General features: G+C 51.0%; 1 protein-coding gene across 1 annotated transcript in view; it reads left to right on the plus strand.

The window, feature by feature from the left end:
• The first annotated feature begins 1,911 nt into the window (after positions 1–1,911).
• The window catches only part of SENP3 (SUMO specific peptidase 3), a 39,001-nt gene continuing 14,763 nt past the window's right edge, over positions 1,912–26,149 (plus strand). The window contains exons 1-6 of the mRNA XM_080979739.1: positions 1,912–2,052; positions 7,018–8,021; positions 13,012–13,299; positions 16,528–16,639; positions 19,300–19,447; positions 24,416–24,463. Coding sequence (XP_080835865.1) covers positions 7,031–8,021; positions 13,012–13,299; positions 16,528–16,639; positions 19,300–19,447; positions 24,416–24,463 — 1,587 coding nt within the window. The 5' untranslated portion in view covers positions 1,912–2,052; positions 7,018–7,030. The remainder of the gene's footprint in view (positions 2,053–7,017; positions 8,022–13,011; positions 13,300–16,527; positions 16,640–19,299; positions 19,448–24,415; positions 24,464–26,149) is intronic.

The raw sequence follows: 26,149 nt of genomic DNA on the forward strand, positions 1-26,149 counted from the left end.
TCCACTAAAATACAATAACCTATTAAACATTAAAAGCTTCCCTAAACAGGGCTGCCTTTAGATGTCTTCTAAAAGTTTGGTAAGTTAAGTTTGGTAGCAAAGTAAACATATACACAGATGAGGGTGAAGGAAGAAAAACTGGGGTGGGTCGCCCCATGGCATCCCTGGGGGCTGCTCCTAGGTCTCAGGTTTGGGCCCTGATATCTCCGGGTCTGGATGCTCCTGCACCAGCAACCTTATCTCCACCTCATTCATTTAAAGCTTGCAAGCTCCATCACAGCGCAAACCTGGAAATGGTAGCACAGATTATGGGGTCTGCCCCTCTCCCAATTAACTTCCGTCTCCAGGGCTCAGCGATGGGAAGGGAGCGCAGAGGAAGAAACAAACACACAAACAATGTATGTATGTGCACCCGCCCTGTGTATTTTGATCATTTATTTTGTTTTGACATCTCAAAATTAGAGGTTTTAATGAGGGTGAAAGAGGAGAGCGCAAAATATGGTCTGAAACTCAACATCAAAAAAACGAAGATCATGGCCACTGGTCCCATCACCTCCTGGCAAACAGAAGGGGAAGAAATGGAGGCAGGGAGAGATTTTACTTTCTTGGGCTCCATGATCACTGCAGATGGTGACAGCAGCCACGAAATTAGAAGACGCCTGCTCCTTGGGAGAAAAGCAGTGACAAACCTAGACAGCATCTTAAAAAGCAGAGACATCACCTTGCCAACAAAGCTTCGTAGAGTAAAAGCTATGGTTTTCCCAGTAGTGATGTATGGAAGTGAGAGCTGGACCATAAAGAAGGCCAATTGCCGAAGAATGGATGCTTTTGAATTCTGGTGCTGGAGGAGACTCTTGAGAGTCCCATGGACTGCAAGAAGATCCAACCTCTCCATTCTGAAGGAAACCAGCCCTGAGTGCTCACTGGAAGGACAGATCCTGAAGCTGAGGCTCCAAGACTTTGGCCACCTCATGAGAAGAGAAGACTCCCTGGAAAAGACCCTGAGGTTGGGAAAGATGGAGGGCACAAGGAAAAGGGGACGATGGAGGACAAGATGGTTGGACAGTGTTCTCGAAGCTACCAGCATGAGTTTGACCAAACTGCGGGAGGCAGCGGAAGACAGGAGTGCCTGGCGTGCTCTGGTCCAGGGGGCCACGAAGAGGCGGACACGACTAGACAACAAGTACACAATGGCCAGTTCTCTGGCAACAACATTGCCAGGGGACACCCCTGGGTCTCCAAGTCTTTCCCCCCAAAGAATTCTGGGAACTGTAGTTCAGCCCACCCGGTACCCCTAACGAACTTTTTAATGCTGCGACCCCTAACCCTGAGCTCCTCAGCTAAAAGGCGGTATACAAATGTAGTTCATAGTTTCCACAGGATTCTGGACTACAATTCCCGACAGCCCCTGCCAGCGCAGGTGTGCTGGTTCCCAGGGGCTGACGGGAGTTGTAGTCCGAAAAGCCCTCGGGTGGCAGCGGGCTGAGGGAAGCAGCGGGCTTCTAGAATACTAGATATTGTCTCCGTATGTGGGATTGTTACGCTCCTGTCGCATTTATATTTATATTTTTTCATTCTTTTAGGGCCCCCCCGTTCTCCACACGCTGATGGACTACAGCTCCCGTCGGCCTCAGCCGCAGCGGCAAGCCGCGAGGGATGACGGGAGTCGTAGTCCGACAGCGCCCGACGGCGTCGCCGCCTCAGGATTTATGGCAGCGGCGACGTGCAAAGGAAGCGACGCTGCTGGGACGCCGCAACCCCTCCGTCAAGTAACCGTTATGCCAAGACTGAGGCAGAAATGCCCGGATGCTGAGGCTTGCGTCGTGACGTCGCTCGGCAAGGAGAGGTGACGCGGCGTTGCCCCGCCCCGCCCTCCTCCATCGGCGTGGCCCCGCCCAGACGCCGGCTGATGACGCCTTTGGGCGGCGCCGGCAGCCGCGGCGGCTCCTGAGGGAAGGAGGCGGCGGCGGCGGCGGCGGCGGCGCTGGGAGGCGAGGCGTGAGAGAGAGGCCTCTGCCGCGTCCCGCGCCTCTCTCCCCGCTGCGGGACAAGGTGAGGCGCCACCCCGCGCGCTGAGGGACCGGGTCCCGTCCCTGGGCCTCCCCGGCCTCCCTCACCGCGGGACCCTCCTCTCCTCGCCCCCCAACCCTCCTTTCCCGTCGTCCTCTGCGGCTGCCCCCCTCGCCCCACACCTCGCCCAGGTTAACCCACCCGGCCACGCCCCCTCCCCCTCTTTGTATTGGGCTCCCCCCCCACCAACGCTGCCCAGCCACGCCCCCCCACCCCAGTGGGGTATTCTGGGGGACTCTTGTTGCAGCACCGTGAGAGGTGCACCTAGATTCCCTGGCAAGCAGGACTCGCCCCTTTCTTAAAGGGCTGAGGGAGGTCAGGGTGCAGGACTGTGCAAGGGGTGGGGGTGGCAGGGAAACTTGGCCTGTTTGTGTCTGGAGAAGAAATATATATATATGTGTGTGTGTGTGTGTGTGTGTGTGGCGCTGTGGGTTAAACCACAGAGCCTAGGACTTGCCGATCAGAAGGTCGGCGGTTCGAATCCCCACGATGGGGTGAGCTCCTGTTGCTCGGTCCCTGCTCCTGACAACCTAGCAGTTCGAAAGCACGAAGTGCAAGTAGATAAATAGGTACCACTCCGGTGGGAAGGTGAACGGCGTTTCCGTGCGCTGCTCTGGTTCACCAGAAGCGGCTTAGTCATGCTGGCCACATGACCCAGAAGCGGTACGCCGGCTCCCTCGGCCAGTAAAGCGAGATGAGCGCCGCAACCCCAGAGTCGGCCACGACTGGACCTAATGGTCAGGGGTTCCTTTACCTTTGCCTATATATATATAGATATATATATAGATATACACACAGTTGTATCCTGGGTTAAGTACTTAATTAGTTCCGGAGGTCCGTTCTTAACCTGAAGCACCACTTTAGCTAATGGGGCCTCCTGCTGCTGCTGTGCCGCCGGAGCGCGATTTCTGTTCTCGTCCTGAAGCAAAGTTCTTAACCTGAAGCACTATTTCTGGGTTAGCGGAGTCTGTAACCTGAAGCGTATGTAACCTGAAGCGTATGTAACCCGACGTACCACTGTATATATATCTGCTTGCTGCTCAGTGAAGGGGAAGAGGGCATGGCGGGGCAGTGGTTAGAGCACCTGCTCTGCACGCATTGCAGGGGGTTGGGCTGGATGACCCTGGGGGTCCCTTCCAAGTCTACCGTTCTGTGGCTCCATGCAGGAGGTCCTGAGTTCAGCCACCAGCGGCGTCTCCAGGTAAGAGGAGGAAGGAGCCTCCGGGAGGAGAGGACTATGTTGATGGCAGGAGGGCTACTGCTTCGGCTTCACAGTCGGAGGCCGCGATGCTTCTGAATGCTGTTTCTGGAAACTGCTGTAGGGGAGAAGGCCGCCACTGCAGTTACATCCTGCTTACGGGTTTCTCATTGGTCGGGTGCTGTAAGAACAGGGTGCTGGGCTAGGTGATCCAGCAGGCGTTTCTTCCGTTCTTAGGAAACCCTGGAGAGCGCCTGTGTGTTGCTGAGCCAAAGTGCACACCTCTGGAGGGAAAGGGAATTGGCTTGGGGGTAGTGCATGTGTGAAGGTCCAGGTTTGATCCCCAGCAGCGTCTCTTGGTAAGGCTGGGAGAGGCTCCTGCCTGAAACGATGGAATGCCACTGCTGCCAGTCAGAGTAGTGAGATGGATGGAGCCCCCAAAGGTCTGAGTTGGGCACTTTCCTACCTTCCAGTTGGGTCCACAGTGGGACAGCAGGTCCTTTGCATTCAGAAAACTTGGTGTCTTAAGCATCTGCAGGTAAAAGACGCTCAGGTGGCCGGATGTCTCTGCCAAAGCAAGGCACTGTCAGTCAAAGTAAACGGCAAGACGGTGCGATTTGGTTTCCTCTCTCCTTTGCACTTCGCCTTCCCAGCCTTATTCCCATACTGAAAGCCAGTATAGGAGAGAGAGAGATGGAGTTACACTCTCCTATACAGTGGTACAGGACGCGGGTGGCGCTGTGGGTTAAACCACAGAGCCTAGGACTTGCCGATCAGAAGGTTGGCGGTTCGAATCCCTGCGACGGGGTGAGCTCCTTTTCTTCAGTCCCTGCTCCTGCCAACCTAGCAGTTCGAAAGCACGTCAAAGTGCAAGTAGATAAATAGGTACTGCTCCGGCGGGAAGGTAAATGGCGTTTCCATGCGCTGCTCTCGTTCGCCAGAAGCTGCTTAGTCATGCTGGCCACATGACCTGGAAGCTGTCTGTGGACAAACGCCGGCTCCCTCGACCCATAGAGCAAGATGAGCGCCACAACCCCAAAGTCGGTCACGACTGGACCTAATGGTCAGGGGTACCTTTACCTTTATACAGTGGTACCTCAGGTTAAGTACTTAATTCGTTCCGGAGGTCTGTACTTAACCTGAAACTGTTCTTAACCTGAAGCACCACTTTAGCCAATGGGGCCTCCTGCTGCTGCTGCGCCGCCGGAGCACGATTTCTGTTCTCATCCTGAAGCAAAGTTCTTAACCTGAAGCACTATTTCTGGGTTAGCGGAGTCTGTAACCTGAAGCGTATGTAACCACTGTACTGGCTTATGCAGAAAACTGAGGGTTTGACACTAACCTCAGTTTCCCAAGTTACACTTCCCTTGGCAAACTGAGGTTTGTGTCAAACCCTCGGTTTTCTGCGATGTCCTCTTGAACCTGCATTCTTCTACCCCCTTTGCGTGGCATATGAAGCACCTGTTAAATCAGGCCAAAGAGAACCATATCTAGTCCAGCATCCTCATAGCTGCTAACCAGATGCCTGTGGGAAACCCAAAAGAAGGACCCGAACATCAGAGCACACTCTCCTCCGATGGTTTCCAGCAGCTGGGATTCAGAAGGAGACAGGGCAGAGGCATCATGGCTACTAGCCATCCATAACCCTTTCCTCCTCCATGAATTTGTCCAATCCTCTTTGAAAGCCATCTAGGTTTATGGCCATCAATGCCTTCGGTGGGAGCAAGTGCCGTAGTTTTAAGTATGTGTTACGTGAAAAAGTCCTTTTATCTGTCCTGTAACTAAGTGAATAATGAGGTAGTAGCTCCCTTGCCTGAGGCTGGGGGGGGCATTCATTGAGGTTGGCGTTCATTGAGCCAGGAAGCCCACCCAAATTTTGCTGCTAGCTCCTGCATGTTCAGATATTTCAGTTGAGCTTCCAGCCCTGGTTTAGGGACCGTCTTGTTCAGCTCCCTCTTTGGCAGCGGAGTTTTCTGTCATGGGATGTCACACCCACACTGAGTGAAGCCAGCCAGGTATAATGAGCAAGCAGTCCAGTTGGCAGGGGAATGCCAAGCCATCTCAGGTGTGCGGAAAGCTTTCCCCCTAATCTGCCTGAAACATGCGAGACTAGTTTAAAAGGAGCCAGGAATCGGTATTGGGAACTGTGTGCCTACCACCACTTGAGATGCAGAAGAAGAAAAATGGAGGAACAATTTCCCAAACGGTGGCTCAAACTGGAGTCACATTTTACAGATAAAAAGGTAAAGGTACCCCTGCCCGTACGGGCCAGTCTTGACAGACTCTAGGGTTGTGCGCTCATCTCACTCTAGAGGCCGGGAGCCAGCGCTGTCCGCAGACACTTCCGGGTCACGTGGCCAGCGTGACAAGCTGCATCTGGCGAGCCAGCGCAGCACACGGAACGCCATTTACCTTCCCGCTAGTAAGCGGTCCCTATTTATCTACTTGCACCCGGAGGTGCTTTCGAACTGCTAGGTTGGCAGGCGCTGGGACCGAGCGACGGGAGCGCACCCCGCCGTGGGGATTCGAACCGCCGACCTTTCGATCGGCAAGTCCTAGGCGCTGAGGCTTTTACCCACAGCGCCACCCGCGTCCCCTATACCTTTGTGCAAATATCTTCAGGGGCAAACGTTCTCCCTTGCTTTGAAAGGGAAGAAAAAGGGCACTGAGTTATCTGAACGTTTCATTATTTATTGCATTTATATACAAACTTTCTAAGTAGCTCAAGGTAGCATATGTTGTTCTCCCCATCCCTGTGGGATCATTGCAACAACCTTGTGAGGGAGGTTAGGCTGAGAGGCAGCCACTTCCCCAAAGTCACCCTGTGAGAGCTTCATGGCTGAGTGGGAATTTGAACCCTGGTCCTTCCCACCTCCTAGTCTTGACACTCTTGATGGCTACACCACACTGGCTCTCAAAACATAACTGCCAGCGTACACCGAGGGTGGGATTTGAACCCATGCTCTCAGAGCCTAGTCCACTGCCTTAACCACTGAGCCACCATGTGCGCAGAAAGGGTAGTCTTTGAGCTACGCAGTCCAGCTTCCGACGTGCTTTGGTGTTTGTGGTTTTTCTTAAATACATTAAAGCACTGTCTGGTCTTCGTGGATGCAAAGTTATTTGGAAAAGTTGCTTGAAGGCAAGTGGGAAGGGCCAGACAGGAACTGGGTCTTACGTCCACCTAAGTGTTTCTGCGTTCTGTACAACGTCTCCTGCCTGTGCCTGATGCTAGTCGTGCACACTATGCTAAACAAGCAGCCATCTCCGTAATTATTATTATTATTATTATTATTATTATTATTATTATTTGTACCCCGCCCATCTGGCTGGGTTTCCCCAGCCACTCTGGGCGGCTTCCACAAATACCAAAAATACACTAATATGTCATACATTAAAAACTTCCCTGAACAGGGCTCCCTTAAGATGTCTTCTGAATGTCAGGTAGTTGTTTATCTCTTTGACATCTGGTGAGAGGGCGTTCCACAGGGCGGGTGCCACCACCGAGAAGGCCCTCTGCGTGGTTCCCTGTAACCTCACTTCTTGCAGGGAGGGAACCGCCAGAAGGCCCTCGGAGCTGGACCTCAGCGTCCAGGCAGAACGATGGGGGTGGAGAAGCTCCTTCAGGTATACTGGTATCTCCATGCGTTCTGTCGCCTCTGGTTTTCACAATGCGGAAGCCCCTTCTACTCTTCTCCCATGACCGTAACGCAGATCTTCTTTTCTCTCTATCTCTCTCTCTCCCCCCGCAGCCGCGTCGGCACCATGAAGGAAATGTTTCAAGACGAGAAGTATTGGGGGGGCCCGTCCCCCAGCCTCCGCGACCCCACGGGGCACCGGGACAAGCTGTGCCGCCCCTCCCAGGAGTGGGGTGAGCCGGAGCGCAAGCACGGCGGCTGCTTCGAGGGGAACCGGCGCCTGGCCTACGCGAAGAAGCAGCCCCTGGGCTTCAGCCCTTCGTCCTCTGCCAGCGAGGAGGAAGAAGGGAGGTGGGACCTCCCTTGCATGTCCGGCTGGGAGGTGGCCGGCGTGGGCCAGTCCCACCCGGCCCAGAGCAAAGCCGGCAGGGTGAAGGTCCCCCGGAGCGGGGGCCGGGCCTGGCCCTTCGACGTGGCCGCGGGCACCGGCTCCCGGAGGCGCCCGCAACTTCTGGGGGCGCCGAGGGCACGCTGCTTCCGCCGCCAGCGCCGGCGTGCCCTGCGGGCCTTCCGCATGCTCCTATACGCCAAGAGCTCCTCCCTGGCTTTCCATTGGAAGCTGTGGGGCAAGATGGCCTCCAGGGGGCGCCGGCGGGGAGGGGGAGCAGCGGGGGCGAAGCGGGCCCGGTCGTCCCTGTCCCTCTCGCCCGGCTCGCAGCCCGACGACGACCACCTCCCTCTATACAAGAAAAGCTGCCCCTTGCGGGAGGAGGACTGCCGGGGCGGGGCCAAACGCAGGCCCCGCCCCGCCCGCTTCAAGCCCCGCCCTCCCGAGCCCCACCTGGACTACGACTTGGACGGGGCTTTCCCTGCGTCGTCCTCCTCCTCGCCCCCTCCGGCCTCTTCTCGCCTCAGCCTGCTGGGGGCCCTGATGGACGACGCCTCGCCCTACCCTCAGTACGTGGAGCTGCAGAGGGTCAGCTTCGACAAAGACCCCGGAGCCGCCGAGCTGGAGGAGGAAGCCACCGGCCTGCTCAAGTACCCTGGCGGAGGGGCCCACGCCTCCCCCAGGACTAGAAAGTGCGGAGAGGCAGAGCACAGCCTGGATGGAGACGGAGGTAAAGCTCACGTTTAACCGCTGCCCTTCGACCCCTCCTGGCGTTTGTGGTGGCTAGCTAATAGCTAGCGCTGTGTGGCTTACCTGTAGCGTGCTGCGTTTCTTGTTTATTCATGTATTTATTCGGCACCCCGCTCCAAAAACGCTCCCAGAGCAGTTTACGCACAATCAGAACGAGACCATCCCTACCCTCAGGCTTAAACTCTTAACAAAAAACACAAGAACACAGCACACAAGGAAAGGGGGCAGGGAGGGAAGAGGAAAATAAAAGCTGATTTCCCATTTCCAAACAACAACAACAACAATTATTATTATTATTATTATTATTATTATTATTATTATTTATTCGTACCCCAGCCACTCTCGGCGGCTTCCAACAAAGTTTAAAAATACATTAGAATGTCACACATTGAAAACTTCCCTGAACGGGGCTGCCTTCAGATGTCTTCTAAATGTCAGGTAGTTATTTTTCTCTTTGACATCTGGTGGGAGGGCGTTCCACAGGGCGGGTGCCACCACCGAGAAGGCCCTCTGCCTGGTTCCCTGTAGGTTTGCTTCTCGCAGCGAGGGAACCGCCAGAAGGCCCTCGGAGGTGGACCTTAGCGTCCGGGCTGAATGATGGGGGTGGAGACGCCCTACTGGCACAGTTCAGGGGCGGGAGGTTCCTGATGGAGCTGGGAAAAGCCGATGCAAAGATCCTTCCCAGTCCCTTCTCTCCCACTGAGGCATGACTGTCGAGGGTAGGGGAAGCCTGTCAGACCTGGCCTGCCGCAGTTTTAAATAACTGCCTGTGGCTTTTTAAACTGGTGTGCCTTTCCACCGTGTTTGTGCGCGATGTGAGCTAGCATCACGGTGAAGGGTGTGAGCTGGATAGTGCCGAGTTCGAATCCTGCCCCGGCTGCTCACTAGGTGAGCCTCTGGGAACGCCGCTTGCCCCTCTGCTCCCTGTTTCCACCAGATACCGTATTTTTCGCACCATAAGACGCACCTAGATTTTAGAGGAGGAAAACAAGGGAAAAAATATTCTGAATCAAATGTTGAAGAGGAAGGAGGAGGGAGGATTAGGCTAAGGGGCCACCAGTCCGTCCGCCCCTTTGGGGAAGCTGGATCTACTGGCTGCCTAGCAGTGTTGTCCCTGCTGGGGGGATCGGAGGAGGCAGGCGAGACGAAGCAACACTCTTCAGCGAAGTGGGAGGAGGAAAGGAAGGGAGCCCTTAGGGAGCCCCTTGCTTTCCTCCTCCTGCTTCGCTGAAGAAGAAGAGTGGATTTGATATCCCGCTTTATCACTACCCAAAGGAGTCTCAAAGCAGCTAACATTCTCCTTTCCCTTCCTGCCCCACAACAATCACTCTGTGAGGTGAGTGGGGCTGAGAGACTTCAGAGAAGTGTGACTGGCCCAAGGTCACCCAGCAGCTGCATGTGGAGGAGCAGAGACGCGAACCCGGTTCCCCAGATTACGAGACTACCGCTCTTAACCACTACACTACCTGAAGTTTTCTGCATTTCGCTTCACTTTAGCCAGCGGTCGACTCTCCTGTCCTTCACTGGAGGTTAATAATAATAATAATAATAATAATAATAATAATTTGTTATTTATACCCTGCCCATCTGGCAATTGGCTGGCCACTGTGAGAGCAGAAGAAGAAGAAGAGTTTGGATTTGATATCCCGCCTTTCACTCCCTTTAAGGAGTCTCAAAGTGGCTCACATTCTCCTTTCCCTTCCTCCCCCACAACAAACACTCTGTGAGGTGAGTGGGGCTGAGAGACTTCAGAGAAGTGTGACTGGCCCAAGGCCACCCAGCAGCTGCATGTGGAGGAGCAGAGATGCGAACCCGGTTCCCCAGATTACAAGTCTACCGCTCTTAACCACTACACCACACTGGCTCTCAGTGAAGAGGCGCTGCACTGCTCTGCTGAACCCAGCAGAGCGAGAGGGAGAGGGGCACAGCGCCTCTTGGTCTGCTGGCTTCCCAGCGAAGCAGGATGAGGGACGGAAGGGGCTCCGTAAGGGCTCCCGTCCATCCCTCATCGTGCATCGCTGTGAAGGCATCAGAACAAGAGGCGTTGCGCAGCGATCCCTCTCGCTCTTCTGGCTTCTGGGATAGCTGCGCAGCCTGCATTCGTTCCATCAGACGCACACACATTTCCCCTTCCTTTTTAGGAGGAAAAAAGTGGGTCTTGTAGAGCGAAAAATACGGTGTTTATAGATGCTATGGCAGAGGAGACAATGCACATCTGTTTACGCAATTGTTACGAAGACCAAGTGGGATGCCTGTGAATGGGGTGGAGGCAGGTGGCAGTCTGTCCTGGCCAGGTCGATGGAGAATGGGTGTTGTTGTCCCTCCTCTTCCTTAGGGAGGTACCAGGTGGAGAGTGCTGATGACAGGCTCAGTGGTAATGCACCTGAACTTCCTTTCCATGGCAAAGGTTTCAGGTTCAATCCGTAGCACCTCAGATTTGGACTGGGAAAGATGGCCCCCTTCAAGGCACTGCAAGGTTTTCTCAAACTCCGCGGTTGTTGGACTTAAGTGATGTTAAATTCTCGAGAATAATCTTTTGCAGAATATTCTCGATTAATGAGAATATTAGAGAATTTTCAGTTAAAATAGGAGAATATTCATTTTAATGCATTGAAAATTATATAATTAGTTAACGTACTTGTTCAGATGGCAACCAAAAACTGTACGGATACTTCTATTCAATGGGGCAACGCAGTGAATTCACATTCTTTGATAGGCCTAAATTTGAAATGACCATCATAATATCAATCGTACCGGCTATATAAAGGTAAAGGTACCCCTGCCCGTACGGGCCAGTAGTGTCCGACTCTAGGGTTGTGCGCCCATCTCACTTAAGAGGCTGGGGGCCAGCACTGTCCGGAGACACTTCCGGGTCACGTGGCCAGCGTGACGAAGCTGCTCTGACGAGCCAGCACCAGCACAGCACATAGAAACGCTGTTTACCTTCCCGCTATAAAGCGGTACCTATTTATCTACTTGCACTTGAGGGTGCTTTCGAACTGCTAGGTGGGCAGGAGCTGGGACCAAAAGACAGGAGCTCACCCCGCCGCGGGGATTCGAACCGCCGACCATGCGATCGGCAAGCCCTAGGCACTGAGGTTTTACCCACAGCACCACCCGCGTCCCCGCACCGGCTATATAAAAGAGCACAAAAATTGTAGCATTACACGGGAAACATAGTACAGTGGGCCTACTGCAAATACTTAAGTAGTTCTAAAACTGTGGTTGTAGGCCTAAATTTGAAACAACAATATTATAGCATTAAACTTGAAATATTATTACAGTAGGCTCATAGAAGGTCTAAATTTTTATTACAGCTTGGCTTATTATTTACTAGTTTTTTTAATGTGGGTTGTAAAACTGGTTCTTACATTAGAATTTATAGTTTGTGGAGAATATTCTCCGGAGAATTTTCTAGCAGAGAATATTCTCATTCTCGAGAATATTCTCACCTCACATCACTAGTTGGACTACAACTCCCATCATCCCTAGCTAGCAGGACCAGCGGTCAGGGATGATGGGAGTCGTAGTCCATACCCAAGTCTGAGAAACACTGCTCTTGAGAGCTGCTTTCCCTAGGAGTAAATCTTATTGAGCTTAGATGGATCAGTTGTCCGAGTAATAAGGCAACTTCTTCCCTATATTCTTAAGCAGCAGGTACCGTACCAGGTATCGCTCAAGAGATCTAAGAAATCAGTGCAGTTTCAGAGTTGGTGGTTAGAATCAGTGCAGCTTTGAAAAGTTCGCTCTGCCAGGGCACAAGACCAGGCAGTGTGTCTGGAGGTCCTGGGCTGCCCAGACGACAAGACCCCCTCTCACTTTTCCCAAAGGAAAAGCAGAGCAAGACGTTAGGCACCAGCTTGGCTCCAGGAGTTGCCAGAAGGAGACTCCCATTTCGAATTTCTCTCTGCCATCTAAATGGCGTCCAGTTACATCCAAACACAGATAAAAAAAAACCTGGTCTTTGATCTCAGGAACAGTCATGAGAAATTTGGTTAAGTCCTCCTCTGTTGTCTCCCAGGATAGGCGGAGGCCAATCAAATCTTAAGAGGCATCCAGTGCATTGCAAAAAGACAAAACAACAAAAATATTCACTGTAGTAGACTATCGGAAAGTGCCCAGCATTGCCCAGGAATTCTGGGGGTGAGGGGGGGAAATCCTGAGATTTATAAATAGATAATGTAATTTGTTAGTTTCTACGGCTGTGCATGGCACTTACCTGGAGAATACCTGGCCAGGATCTGGTCCCGAATCAAACAGATTCCATTACCATGGGGGCCATAGATGAGAGGTCGCCTGACCCTCAGCACTGGACAAATGGGGGCAGTAGTTGGTTTTTCTGGCCTCCCACCCCTAGTCCTGAGGTTAGAGCTCCTCTTCCTACCAAACCAGTGCACAGCCCTATTTTGCTCTATAAGACTCACTTTTTCCCTCCTAAAAAGTAAGGGGAAATGTGTGTGTGTGTTATGGAGCGAATGCAGGCTGCGCAACTATCCCAGAAGCCAGAACAGCAAGAGGAATTGCTGCTTTCACTGCGCAGCGATCCCTCTTGCTCTTCTGGCTTCTGAGATTCAGAATATTTTTTTCTTATTTTCCTCCTCCAAAAGCTAGGTGCGTCTTGTGGTCTGGTGCGTCTTATAGAGCGAAAAATACGGTAGTTTATTTTCATATTTGGTTAAAAATCAGTGCAGCCCTGAACGTTCCAGCCCACCATCTTGGTCGATGATAACCTCAGAGGTGTCAAAATCGTTTGGAATCGTCTTGGTTCAAAATGGGTTGGGGCAGTGTCCAAACACTGAAGAGAACAGTCTCCCCCGCCTCGTCGCTCCAAGCTTGGCGCCGATATCTCACGAGACGGGTGGAGAAACCGCTTTCCAAAATGTGTAGTAGTTTTTGGGGGGTGCTGCTATTAACGCATGTGGGTCCCTGCGAGGCCTCTGAAACCCTCCCGCCTCTCTCTCGCGCTGCAGGCCCCATGGACGCCCTCCCCAACGGCTTTGCCTCCCTCACTCCCGACGGCGACCTCTGCTCCCTCCCCGGAGTCACGGACGCCACCATCCTCATCAGCAACGTCTGTAGCATCGGGGGCCACGCGGCGGAGGAGCTCTTCCAGGGGCCCCGGGACAAAGACAGGCCGCTGGATCCTTCCGGGATCAGGCTCGAAGGCGACCTGGCCACCGAAGGCAGCCAAGAGAGGACCGGCGAAAAGGCAGCCCAGCACAGCCCCCTGAGAGAAGAACACATCACATGTGTCCACAGTAAGGAGAGGGGGCCAGAATGGGTGGGTGGGTGGGCAAGCAGATGAAACAGTCCCCTCCTTCTCCCCCCCACATGGGATCTTCAAGGCTATTGCCCCTAGACTGTCTTGGACGGTGGTGGTTGCTTCGATCTGGCTTCAGGCCCAGCTGGAGGAGGGAAACAGCCTTGGGTGCTCCGGGGGCCGTGGGGGAGTCCTGTCTGGTTAGTTTCCTTGGGCCTCTTAGCAGCATTCGCTACCCTCGGCTATGATACGATATGGTAATCTTTATTGTCATTGTCCCATACAGAACAATGAAATTGAAAATCTGCATCAGACATTCAGAAACCAACAAGCCTGCTATCCCAGCCTGGTTGTCCCCCTAAAATCTCTGATACCCCTTAATTAAATACAATATACTCCCATAGAGACTACCTTACACTGCGTTTAAAACCAAAATCGCATTTGGATAGAAACTGTTTCTCCTGCGGCTAGTCCTAGTCTCAGTAACCCTTTACCTTCTTCCAGAAGGCAGAAGCTGAAAGAGATCATTTCCGGGGTGCACACTATCCTGCGCTATCTCTGCAGCTTTCTTCCCCCTCGGGGAAAAGCCCCCAAGAGCCGCACACCTGCTCCACGTGGCTCTTTAAAGGGAGCGCTGAGCAGAACCTCCCGCCTGCATTCGCTCCATAAGACGCACACACATTTCCCCTTACTTTTTAGGAGGGGGAAAGTGTGTCTTATAGAGCGAAAAATACGGTAATACAAAAAACAGGATTGTGTATTTAGGACTTCCCCTGGCCCCATCTGATCTCCTTCCCCAGCAGCTCACTGCCTGCTTTAACATGATATGGTGAAGGCAATAACTTTCCCCCACAAAAAAAGCACGTAGAACTACAGAAGGAAGCTGGAAGACCAAAGCGTGCTCCCTCTTTCTCTTTCTCTTTCTCTTCCTCCCACTTCCTCCTTCAGCAGACCGTGCTTTCCAAGGCTTGGAAGAGAACTCAAGAACAGGAAGCTCAGTGGCCAAGAGGGGAGAGGGGGAGTCATCTGGAGGAATGGAAAGAGAGGCAGAAAATGAGGAAGGCATGGAAGTCAGGGAAGGGGGAGAGTGCAAAAGGGAACACACACACACACAATTTCTTTTAAAATGGATGCTTTTAAAATTACACCCACACCCACACACCCTAAGGGGCTTATCTCCTTCCCGTGTAAATCACAGATCAAATCTGTCTCCATTGACGGAACACTACAGATCACAGCTTCAGGGCTTTTTAGCTTTAAAAATGGTAAAGGGACCCCTGACCATTAGGTCCAGTCGTGGCCGACTCTGGAGTTGCGGAGCTCATCTTGCTTTATTGGCCGAGGGAGCCGGCGTACAGCTTCCGGGTCATGTGGCCAGCAGAACTAAGCCGCTTCTGGCGAACCAGAGCAGCGCACGGAAACGCCGTTCACCTTCCCACCGGAGTCGTACTTGCACTTTTGACGTGCTTTCGAACTGCTAGGTTGGCAGGAGCAGGGACCGAGCAACGGGAGCTCACCCCGTTGCGGGGATTCGAACCGCCGACCTTCTGATCGGCAAGTCCTAGGCTCTGTGGTTTAACCCACAGCGCCATCCGCGTCCCTGTGTTTAGCTTCAGCATAATGCAAAAACACGGCTTTTTTCCAAGGGGCTCGAAATTATTTTCAAGGGATCCCCCGCTAAACAACTAATTCCTAGGTCACCTCTCATGCCCACAGCTGTCTTTGGTTGTTTATTGGTGGTTCTGCTCTCCTCGGGTTAAATAATAATAATAATAATAATAATAATAATCCTGAAGCTTCATGAGGATCTGTGCCTCGGACCAGGGCTGGATCTGTAGTTTTGTTCCCTGTGCGGACTACAACATCCGCTCTAATTCGATGGCATGTAAAACGGGACAGCTAAAATGAAGTCCTTTGTGCAACGCAGTCAAACTGTGGAAACCTCTCCCCCAGGAGGTAGAGATGGCCAGCAATGTGGATGGATTTCTAAGAGGTCTAGACAAATTCATGGAGGAGGAGAAAGCTATTGATGGCTCCTAGCCAGGATGGCTGTGTCTCTGCCTCCACAGCTGGAGGAAGTGATGCTTCCGAAGGCCAGTTGCTGGAAAACACAAGAGGGGAGACTTGCTCTTGGGGTCGGATCCTGCTTACAGGTTTCCCACTGGGGCATCTGGGTGGCTGCTGTGAGAACAGGATGCCGGGCTGGAGTGACCATTGGCCTGATTCAACAGGGGTTTCACGACAAACACAGATTAATTTTATTTATCTGTGCCATAAAATGTACACACTGCTGGATGGTAAAAAAGGAAAACAGCCCGCCAGCAACCGCCCTCAGAATGGTTTACAAAAAAAAGATAAAGTAAATTTATTGATAAGAAAAATAAGCAATGATAATTTGAGATCAACGCACACAAAGTACAGTGGTGCCCCGCAAGACGAATGCCTCGCAAGACGAAAAACTCGCTAGACGAAAGAGTTTTCCGTTTTTTGAGTCGTTCCGCAAGACGAATTTCCCTATGGGCTTGCTTCGCAAGACGAAAAGTCTTGCGAGTTCTTGCGAGTTTGTTTCCTTTTTCTTAAAGCCGCTAAGCCATTAATAGCCGCTAAGCCGCTAATAGCCGTGCTTCGCAAGACGAAAAAACCGCAAGACGAAGAGACTCGCGGAACGGATTAATTTCGTCTTGCGAGGCACCACTGTAATTGAATCACAAATGTACAATACAGTGGTACCTCGGGTTACATACGCTTCAGGTTACAGACTCCGCTAACCCAGAAATAGTACCTCGGGTTAAGAACTTTGCTTCAGGATGAGAACAGAAATCGTGCTCTGGCAGTGCGGTGGCAGCAGGAGGCCCCATTAGCTAAAGTGGTTCTTCAGGTTAAGAACAGTTTCAGGTTAAGAACAGACCTCCGGAATGAATTAAGTTCTTAACCCGAGGTACCAGTGTAATAGAATATGGTGTCGGAATTTGGAATTCAAGAGGTTCAGTTTTAATTCTGCTGGATATGACCTCATAGCGGGACACACACACACACCGCCCTGTCTCCCATCCAGAGAGAGCCTACTTTTAATATTTAAAACAGGCTTCTGCACCTCCAGGCTGTTCTCAGGGGCGCCCAAGCAGTGTCCATCCATACCTCCCCACAATAAACTCTGTGGCTTGGGCTCCCTTAAGCCTGCCAGGCTCCCGTGGCTTCAGTTTTCTCCTCCTGCCGTTTCTGCCAGACATCCTGGACGAGTTCCTGCAGACGTACGGCAGCCTTATCCCCATCAGCGTGGACGAAGTCGTGGAGAAGCTAGAGGACATCTTCCAGCAGGAATTCTCTACACCCCAAAGGTAGGGCCTCTCTTCCCGCTCGGGGGAATTTGACTCCATCCCCTTCCACTCTGTCTCCAGGTGTGCTGGTCCGGGGGGGGGGGTTACCGTGAGGCATGGTCAAAGTCCGGTCCTGGGTCGAGGGTCCGGAGACTGTCCACCAAGTGGGAAGCGGGGTCCAAAGCAAGAAGCCGGGCGTGGCCGGGAACTCCGGGAAAACAGGTCTGGGTGCTGGCAGAAACAGGTTTCCAACGTCGTTGCTCCCGCAACCTGGGACTGGGCTGACTGGCCTTTATCCCCTCTGAGGCCAGGGGCGGTCCCGGCCCACCGGTGACCCGCCTCTCCTGGCCTTAAGGCGAGCACTCCTCCTGGGAGAACCCAGTTCCCTCCACCTCTCTGCCCTGAGCCTCTGCAGCTCAGGAGAGGCTGGAGGGTTACTGGACCCAGGGGCAGCTTCACCTTCCCCTGACAGGGCTGGGAGAGGCGCACCTGCAGGCAGTGGATCCTCAACCACCTCCGGAGGCAGAGTGGATTCACCTGGTGCCTGCTCCTGAGGATCCGGCACAGGTGCAGGCCCTTCAGACTCAAGCCCCTGCCCCAGCTCAGCCGGCCCTGGAGGCAGGGACTCCTGTGCAGGCTGGGACTCCTCCGGTTCAGCCTCTGAATCAGATTCCCAGGCCATCACACCAGGCAGGGGAGGGGCAGAGAGAGCTGGGTGAGGGCACCCGGTCTCCAGAAATCGAGGCTCCACGTGGCTTTAAAGCTGAGTGTGAGGGGCTCGACCAGGAGGCCTCGGTTGTTTCTTTCAGCGCCTGGGGCTAAGGTGGGCACCTGATGCCCAGGGCTTAGTAATTTTACAGACCCGACTTCCTGGATTGGCTTCGGTTAAGACTCTGCTTTGTTTACAGCATGACTGCATCTTACGGGCGTTTGGTTCCAAGGGTTAGGGCGCACACACGAATATTGCGTGCAGTGGTACCTTGGTTCTCGAACTTAATCCATCCCGGAAGTCCGTTCCAAAACCAAAGCGTTCCAAAACCAAGGCACGCTTTCCCATAGAATGTAATGCAAAACGGATCAATCCGTTCCAGGCTTTTAAAAACAGCCCCTAAAACAGCAGTTTAGCATGAATTTTACTATCTAACGAGACCATGGATCCATAAAGTGAAAGCAATAATCAATGCACTGTACAGTGGTACCTCGGGTTACATACGCTTCAGGTTACATACGTTTCAGGTTACAGACTCCGCTAACCCAGAAATAGTACCTCGGGTTAAGAACTTTGCTTCAGGATGAGAACAGAAATCGTGCTCCGGCAACGCAGCAGTAGGAAGTCCCATTAGCTAAAGTGGTGCTTCAGGTTAAGAACAGTTTCAGGTTAAGAATGGACCTCCGTAACGAATTAAGTACTTAACCCGAGGTACCACTGTACTATAAAATGAATAAGGCGGTATTGTAGATGATAAAAATTAAAACTAATTTTTTACTTACCTGCGCTGATAATAGTAAGTAAGTAAAAAAAGTAAGTAAAAAATTAGTTTTAATTAGTTTGGATGGGGGGCTTTTATCCGTTTCCGCAGTCACACAATCAATCAATCAGTAGCCGAACTGGGTTCCACACAGTCACAAAAACAAATTAACCGAAAAGCTCTCAAAAACAAAACGCAAAACAAATAGCAAAAACAAAAGCGCCAAACTTAATTCGTTCCAGAAGTCCGTTTGACTTCCGAAATGTTGGAAAACCAAGGCACGGCTTCTGATTGGTGCAGGCACCCTGAAACAATAGCCAACTACCGCATTGGATGTTCGGGTTCCGAAAAACGTTCGAAAACTGGAACACTTCCTTCTGGGTTTTTGGCGCGCTTTCCCATAGAATGAAATGCAAAATGGATCAATCCGTTCCAGGCTTTTAAAAACAGCCCCTAAAACAGCAGTTTAGCATGAATTTTACTATCTAACGAGACCATGGATCCATAAAACAAAAGCAATAATCAATGCACTGTACTATAAAATGAATAAGGCAGTATTGTAGATGATAAAAATTAAAACTTCCTTCTGGGTTAAATTAAAACTTCCTTCTGGGTTTTTGGCGTTTGAGAACCAAGGTACCACTGTACAGTGGTACCTTGGGTAACATACGCTTCAGGTTACAGACTCCGCTAACCCAGAAATAGTACCTCGGGTTAAGAACTTTGCTTCAGGATGAGAACAGAAATCGTGCTCCGGCGGCGCGGCAGCAGCGGGAGGCCCCATTAGCTAAAGTGGTGCTTCAGGTTAAGAACAGTTTCAGGTTAAGTACGGACCTCCGGAACGAATTACCGCATTTTTCACTCTATAAGACACACCAGACCACAAGACGCACCCAGTTTTGGGAGGAAGAAAACAAGAAAAAATATATTCTGAATCCCAGAAGCCAGAACAGCAAGAGGGATCGCTGCGCAGTGAAAGCAGCGATCCCTCTTGCTGTTCTGGCTTCTGGGATAGCCGCGCAGCCTGCATTCGCTCCATAAGACGCACACACATTTCCCCTTTTTAGAAGGGAAAAAGTGAGTCTTATAGAGCAAAAAATACGGTAAGTACTTAACCCGAGGTGCCACTGTATACCCAAATTCTCAGAGCTGTCCCCCGTGGCATTTTTCTTCTCACGGTCATCCCTCTCTGGGTCTCTCCGGACCCTACAGGAAAGGCATGGTCAACCAACTCATCCAGTCCTACCAGCGCTTGCCGGGCAATGCCATGGTTCGGACCTTCCGGGTCACTTATAAGCGCCACGTGGTCACCATGGACGACCTGCAGACACTCTACGGGCCCAACTGGCTCAACGACCAGGTAGGCTGCGGAGGCGAACGGGGCTAGGGAGAAAAAACTGGGAGGTGGGGGTTTTGGGGGGGAGAGAAAGGTGACTGGCTGGAGGAAAGTATGGGGGGAAGAGGCACAGCCAGCGGTGGTGCAGTTAGGAGAACTGGCGTGATGAGACCGCCAAGCGATGGAAGTGGCTGTAAATCGGGGGGGGGGGGGCCTGGCCTCTCTCTTGTTTCTCCATTTGCAAAATGGGGGTGACATTTCAGATCTTCTCCACCGGGTTTCTGGGACCAGTGTACAGTAAGCTAAGTTCTGTGTCCGGTTCTGGGCACCCCAGTTTACGAAGGGTATTCCCCCCCCCCCAATTTTTTTTATTAATTTTCAACATTTATCGCAAACATATATAACACACAAAAAGAAACATACATTACAATACTAAAGAAAACAAAACAAAACAAAATAATGTTATACCCAATTTAACTTCCTCAAATCCCCCCTAACTGAATTTCATTGAATCACTTTGTAACAGCTCTGCAAATCCTATTTCTCATAAAATTAACTTCTTCAATTTACTATCCTCTTCTCTTTTCTTAATAATCTAGTCCCTGATTTTTTACAGTTCATTCTTATTCTAATCCTAGGCCTGTTTGGTACTTTCAACATCTTATATTACAATATCCTTTAAATTTCTCCCAATCTTCTTGATACTCCTCCTCTATCTGATCGTGGATTCTTCCAGTCAGGTCTGCCAGCTCCAAAAAGTCCAACATCTTCATCTGCCATTCTTCTACCGTTGGTATTTCTTGAGATTTCCTATTTTTAGCTAATAGCAGTCTTGCCGCTGTAGCGGCATACAAAAACAATCTAACATCTTTTCTGGACAATGCCAATCCTATAGTTCCAATTAGAAAGGCTTCTGGTTTCTTAACAAATGTATTTTTCAACATTTTTTTCAATTCATTATGAATCTTTCCCCAGAAGTCCTTCACCTTAGGACACGTCCACCACATATGGTGAAAAATGCCTTCTTTTTCTTTGCATTTCCAACATAAATTATCATTTGTATGATAAATCTTTGCTAATTTTACCGGGGTTACGAAGTTTACGAAGGGTATTGACAAGCTGCAAGGTGTGTAGAGGAGGTGACCAAAGGGTCTGGAAACCAAGCCGGATGAGGAACGGTTGAGGGAGGGAGAAGAGGAGACCTAGAGGTGATGCGATAGCCCATCTTCCAATATCTGAAAGAGCATCGCATGGAAGGTGGAGCAAGCCCACTGGGCCACCGCAGGCACATGGGCGGGGTCCTACTAATAAAACTATTATTACCAAGCCTTTTTTCTGCTGCTCCAGAGGGTTGGGCCCCAGTTAATGGATTCAAATGACAAGAAAGGCGATTCCAACGAAACATTAGGGAGAACTTTCTGGTGGTGAGAGCTGTTCCAACAGTGGAACGGACTCCCTCTGGAGGATTTGGTCTCCTTCCTTGGAGGTTTATAAGCACAGGTCAGATGGCCATCTGTCGTGGATGCTTTAGCTGAGATTCCTGCATTGAAGGGGGGTGGGCTGGATGACACTCCACCCCGGACCACCTCCCAACTCTAATAATAATAATAATAAAATTTTATTTATATCCTGCCCTCCCCAGCCGAAGCCGGGCTCAGAGCGGCTAACAACAGTAAAATAATACAGCATTCTAAAATCAATTCATTATAAAATCAGTTCAAATCAAATTGATGGCGACCGTTGGGCTAGAGTTCTGGGAAGAATTACCAAAGCAGGGGGTCAGGCTGTGCCTGGGCTTCCCCACTGCTCTACTGTAAACAGCTGAGGACCATTTGAACCGTAAAGTTCAGCAAATTCATTCATAGGCACTGGCTCCCGGTGGAGTACAGGATCAGGTTTAAGGTGCTGGTTTTAACCTTCAAAGCCCTATATGGCCTAAGACCCACGTACCCACGGGACCGCCTCTCCTGGTATGCCCCGCAGAGGACCTTCAGGTCCATAAATGGCAACACCTTGGAGGTCCCAGGCCACAGGGAGGTTAGGCTGGCCTCAACCAGAGCCAGGGCTTTTTCGGCTGTGGCTCCGATCTGGTGGAACGTTCTCCCACAAGAGACTAGGGCCCTGCGGGACTTGACATCTTTCCGCAGGGCCTGCAAGACAGAGCTGTTCCACCAGGCCTTTGGCCAGGGCACAGCCTGACTCCCTCCTTTGGCAATTCTTCACAGAACTCTAGCCCAATGGTTGCCATTAATTTGATTTGAATTAATTTTATAATGAAATGATTTTAGAATGTTTTATCACTTTACTGTTGTTAGCCGCTCTGAGCCCGGCTTCGGCTGGGGAGGGCAGGATATAAATAAAATTTATTATTATTATTATTATTATTATTATTATTATTATTATTGATGTCCCAGTTGCAAATTGCAATAGCCGGATACGTTTCTCAGAGTCCATCAGCAGAACAGCCTCTACAATTCTATTTTACTTTATTTATTTACCAATAAAGTAGATTGGTAAACTTCATGAGATTGGCCAGAGTTTGACTCTACCTGTGTGATCGTAGCAACAGGAGAAAGCGTTTTTTTGTTCTGATTTGGCTGCTAGAAGCCCTGATCCAGGGGTCAGCAAACTTTTCCAGCAGGGGGCCGGTCCACTGTCCCTCGGACCTTGTGGGGGGCCAGACTATATTTTTTTGGTGGGGGGGGGAATGAACGAATTCCTATGCCCCACAAATAACCCAGAGATGCAATCTTAAATAAAAGGACACATTCATGTCGAAACACGCTGATTCCTGGACTAACCGCGGGCCAGATTTAGAAGGAGATTGGGCCGGATCCAGGCCCGGCCTTCGTTTGCCTACCCATGCCCTGATCCGTAGGAACTCTGATGCAGGAAATACGGCAGCCCTCTCCCAACCAGTTGCTCAGTGAACCCCCAATTAGAAAGGACTTTTACGAACAAATTCGTAACAAAGCTTATATGAGGTGTTGTTGTTGTTGTTTAGTCATTTAGTCGTGTCCGCTTCTTCGTGGCCCCCTGGACCAGAGCACGCCAGGCACTCCTGTCTTCCACTGCCTCCCGCAGTTTGGTCAAACTCATACTGGTAGCTTCGAGAACACTGTCCCACCATCTCGTCCTCTGTCATCCCCTTCTCCTTGTGCCCTCCATCTTTCCCAACATCAGGGTCTTCTCCAGGGAGTCTTCTCCTCTCATGAGGTGGCCAAAGTCTTGGAGCCTCAGCTTCAGCATCTGTCCTTCCAGTGAGCACTCAGGGCTAATTTCCTTCAGAATGGAGAGGTTGGATCTTCTTGTAGGCCATGGGACTCTCCAGAGTCTCCTCCAGCACCAGAATTCAAAAGCATCCATTCTTCGGCGATCAGCCTTCTTGATGGTCCAGCTCTCACTTCCATACATCACTTCTGGGAAAACCATAGCTTTAACTATATGGACCTTTGTCGGCAAGGTGATGTCTCTGCTTTTTAAGATGCTGTCTAGGTTTGCCATTGCTTTTCTCCAAAGAAGCAGGCGTCTTTTAATTTCGTGGCTGCTGTCACCATCTGCAGTGATCATGGAGCCTAAGAAAGTAAAATCTCTCACTGCCTCCATTTCTTCCCCTTCTATTTGCCAGGAGGTGATGGGCCCAGTGGCCATGATCTTCGTTTTTTTGATGTTGAGCTTCAGACCATATTTTGCGCTCTCCTCTTTCACCCTCATTAAAAGGTTCTTTAATTCCTCCTCACTTTCTGCCATCAAGGTTGTGTCATCTGCATATCTGAGGTTGTTGATATTATATGAGGTACTTCTACACAACACACAAAGAGTCATAAAGGATTCTCCTGTATACATCAAGGAAGTTCACTGATCATGGGATGTGAAATGCCTGACTCCACACTGGTATCAGCTTCCTTGGGGTGCCCCAAAACGTTTGGTCTTGACTGTCGCACTTTAACCCCAAACACCTTGGGAACCTAGCCTTCAGTAGGGGCTGTTGACAGTCAAGTCACTTTTCTGACTTCCCTGTCAAAGATCTTCAAGGAGAGATGATGGCTTATTCCCCCCCCCCCCCCGATGTTCACTCAAGAACAGAAATAGCAAAACATCCTGGCTGGCCTTGTTCCTGGCACCTCTTGAGGTCAGATCAGGAGAAATAAGGAACGCAGCGTAGGAAGGGAAGCAGGAGAGTCACAAAATGCAGAAACACCAAAACCAGGCCAGATACATTCTACGGAAAAGGTTAAAAGCAATCAACGCTGAAACAAAACCTGTATCGAGAATTCAGTAATCAAATTCCAGATTTTTTTTATATCGCTGTGAATGGACGTATGAATGCTATCTGGCATAATAAATCCGGAGGGTGGAGCCTAGCAAGGGGTCCTGCCGTTTCCTTTGAGGAGGAGATGGAGGAGATTAAAGAAATCTTGTCTGGTTTACTTTTTTTTTTCCTTCCCCTTTCCCCTCCCTCCCCACTCCAGCCCTCCCCGCCCCCTGTCAGGCCTTCCTTCTTCATATCTTTATCCATGTACACAGTCTGTTCATTCAAGCTTCCCCTCTTTCTATCCAGTTCCTGTAAAATGCCCATTTATTTGTGATTCTTTGGCATTTATTTTCCCATCTATCCTCTACCACTATCTGTGCGAATATTTCCGATTGTACGTATTCAAAAACATAATCATTCCATTTTTCCATATTCAATTTGGCCTTTTCTTTCCATCCCAAAGCAGTAACTGCCATTCCAGCTAGAATCATAATCTTGTACAACTCTTGCTTATTACCCTTTACTTTGTTATTTCCCAGTATTCCCGAAAATAACAAATCCCTATTAACTTCTATGTTTACTTGAAATAGTCCAGAAATTACCTTTATAATCTTTTGCCAGTATTCTTTAACCAGATTACATTCCCACCGCATGTGTGAATATAGTCCTTTTTCCTGACCACAAATTAATCTTGTCTGTTGACCCCTAACCTATTTGCCTCCTTTTTTTCTGGGCAGGTAATGAACATGTACGGGGACCTCGTCATGGACACAGTGCCAGAGAAGGTGAGCATCACTATTAACCTCCCAGTGATCTTTGAGCAAAGGGAGGCATATAACTTTAATAATAATAATAATAATAATAATAATAATAATAATAATAATTTTTCACTTATGGGGGGGGGTTAAAGACAGTGTGGAGACCCAGTGCGGAGGGAGCAAACAGGCCCTTCGCCATGTGTTCATAAGAAGAGCGTCGCCGGATCAGGCCCGTGGCCCGTCCAGTCCAGCATCCTGTTCTCACAGTGGCCAACCAGATGATGTCTGAAAGGGAAGCCTTACATGCAGGAACAGTGGTTCTTTCCCTGCTTCAATTCCCAGGACCTGCTATTCAGGGGCGTTTACTGCCTCCGACAGGACACAGCCATTGCGGCTGGTTATTATTTATTAAATTTGTACACACACACACCCCCCTTCACCCTTAGATCTCAGGGAAGTTTACAACCAAATTACAAAAAGTGCGATGAAATGATAGCCTCGTCCCCTGTGATTTTGTCCGATTAAAACCATCCAAGCTGGTGGCCGTCGCTGCGTCCTGTAGGAGAAGATCGCAGTTTGTTCCTTGCTGAAGTAGCCCCTCTGCTGAATCTCAGTTAGGCATGGACCAAGAGAGAGGGAGCTTCATTCTTCCAGCAGGTGAGGGTGACCTGACCTCTCTGGAGAGTCACGCTAGCAGCAGCACCCACCTCATCCTCTTCGTTGCCATGAGAAAGGAGGAGAACGACAGGGAGAGACTAAGAGAGGCGAGGGGGAAAAGGCCGGCCCTGTGGGATTCTACAAGGTGCCATCCTGCGCTGAAAAAAGGGTGCTGGATCTGGAAAGGTTGTAGACGGTTTGAGCCGATGGACCCGAGCGGCTGTCGTTCTCCCTTATCACCACTTGGTGGTGCTCATGGAACGGTCGCCAACCTGCCGCAGCCTTTGCAAACCTCTTTGTTATTAGTTACAGTATCTACTGTATTTTTCGCTCTATAAGACGCACCAGACCACAAGACGCACCTAGTTTTTGGAGGAGGAAAACAAGAAAAAAAATATTCTGAATCTCAGAAGCCAGAACAACAAGAGGGATCGCTGCACAGTGAAAGCAGCAATCCCTCTTGCTGTTCTGGCTTCTGGGATAGCTGCGCAGCCTGCATTCGCTCCATAAGACGCAGCGGCGTAGCGTGGGTTATCAGCACCCGGGGCAAGGCAAGTAATTTGCGCCCCCTAACCCGGGGCAAGGCAAATAATTTGCGCCCCCTAACCCGGGGCAAGGCAAGTACAGTAATTTACTCTCCCAAGCAGCAGCAGCAGCGAGGCTTCTCTTTCCCCCGCGCTCTCCTGGAGCTGCCTCTTTTCTTTCCTTTTTTCCCTTTCTCCAAGGCTTTTCGCTTTCTCTCCTTAATTGATTCCTCCTCCACACCGCAGCGTTTCCTAGCTGCTTCCCCCCCCTTCCCCTCTCTCTCCTCCTCGCTCTGCTTGCCTTGCCCTGCACCGGCAGCAGCAGGCGCAGCCAGACCCCCGCCAGCCAGCCCGCCCGCCCGCCCACCCGGCTTCCTCTCCTTTTTTTGCCCGCGGCAGAAGGCTTCGCTCTCCCCCTTCCGCGACCTCCTCGCCAAGCCGAGCGAGCGCGGGCTCCCTAACCTGTGGATTTTAGTAGGGGCAGAGAGCTGCTAGTGCGAGCGCGCCCCCCGCCCATGTTGCGCCCGGTGCG

Source organism: Podarcis pityusensis (genome assembly GCF_964106645.2).
Source record: "Podarcis pityusensis genome assembly, chromosome: 13".
NCBI classification, from domain to species: Eukaryota; Metazoa; Chordata; class Lepidosauria; order Squamata; family Lacertidae; genus Podarcis; species Podarcis pityusensis.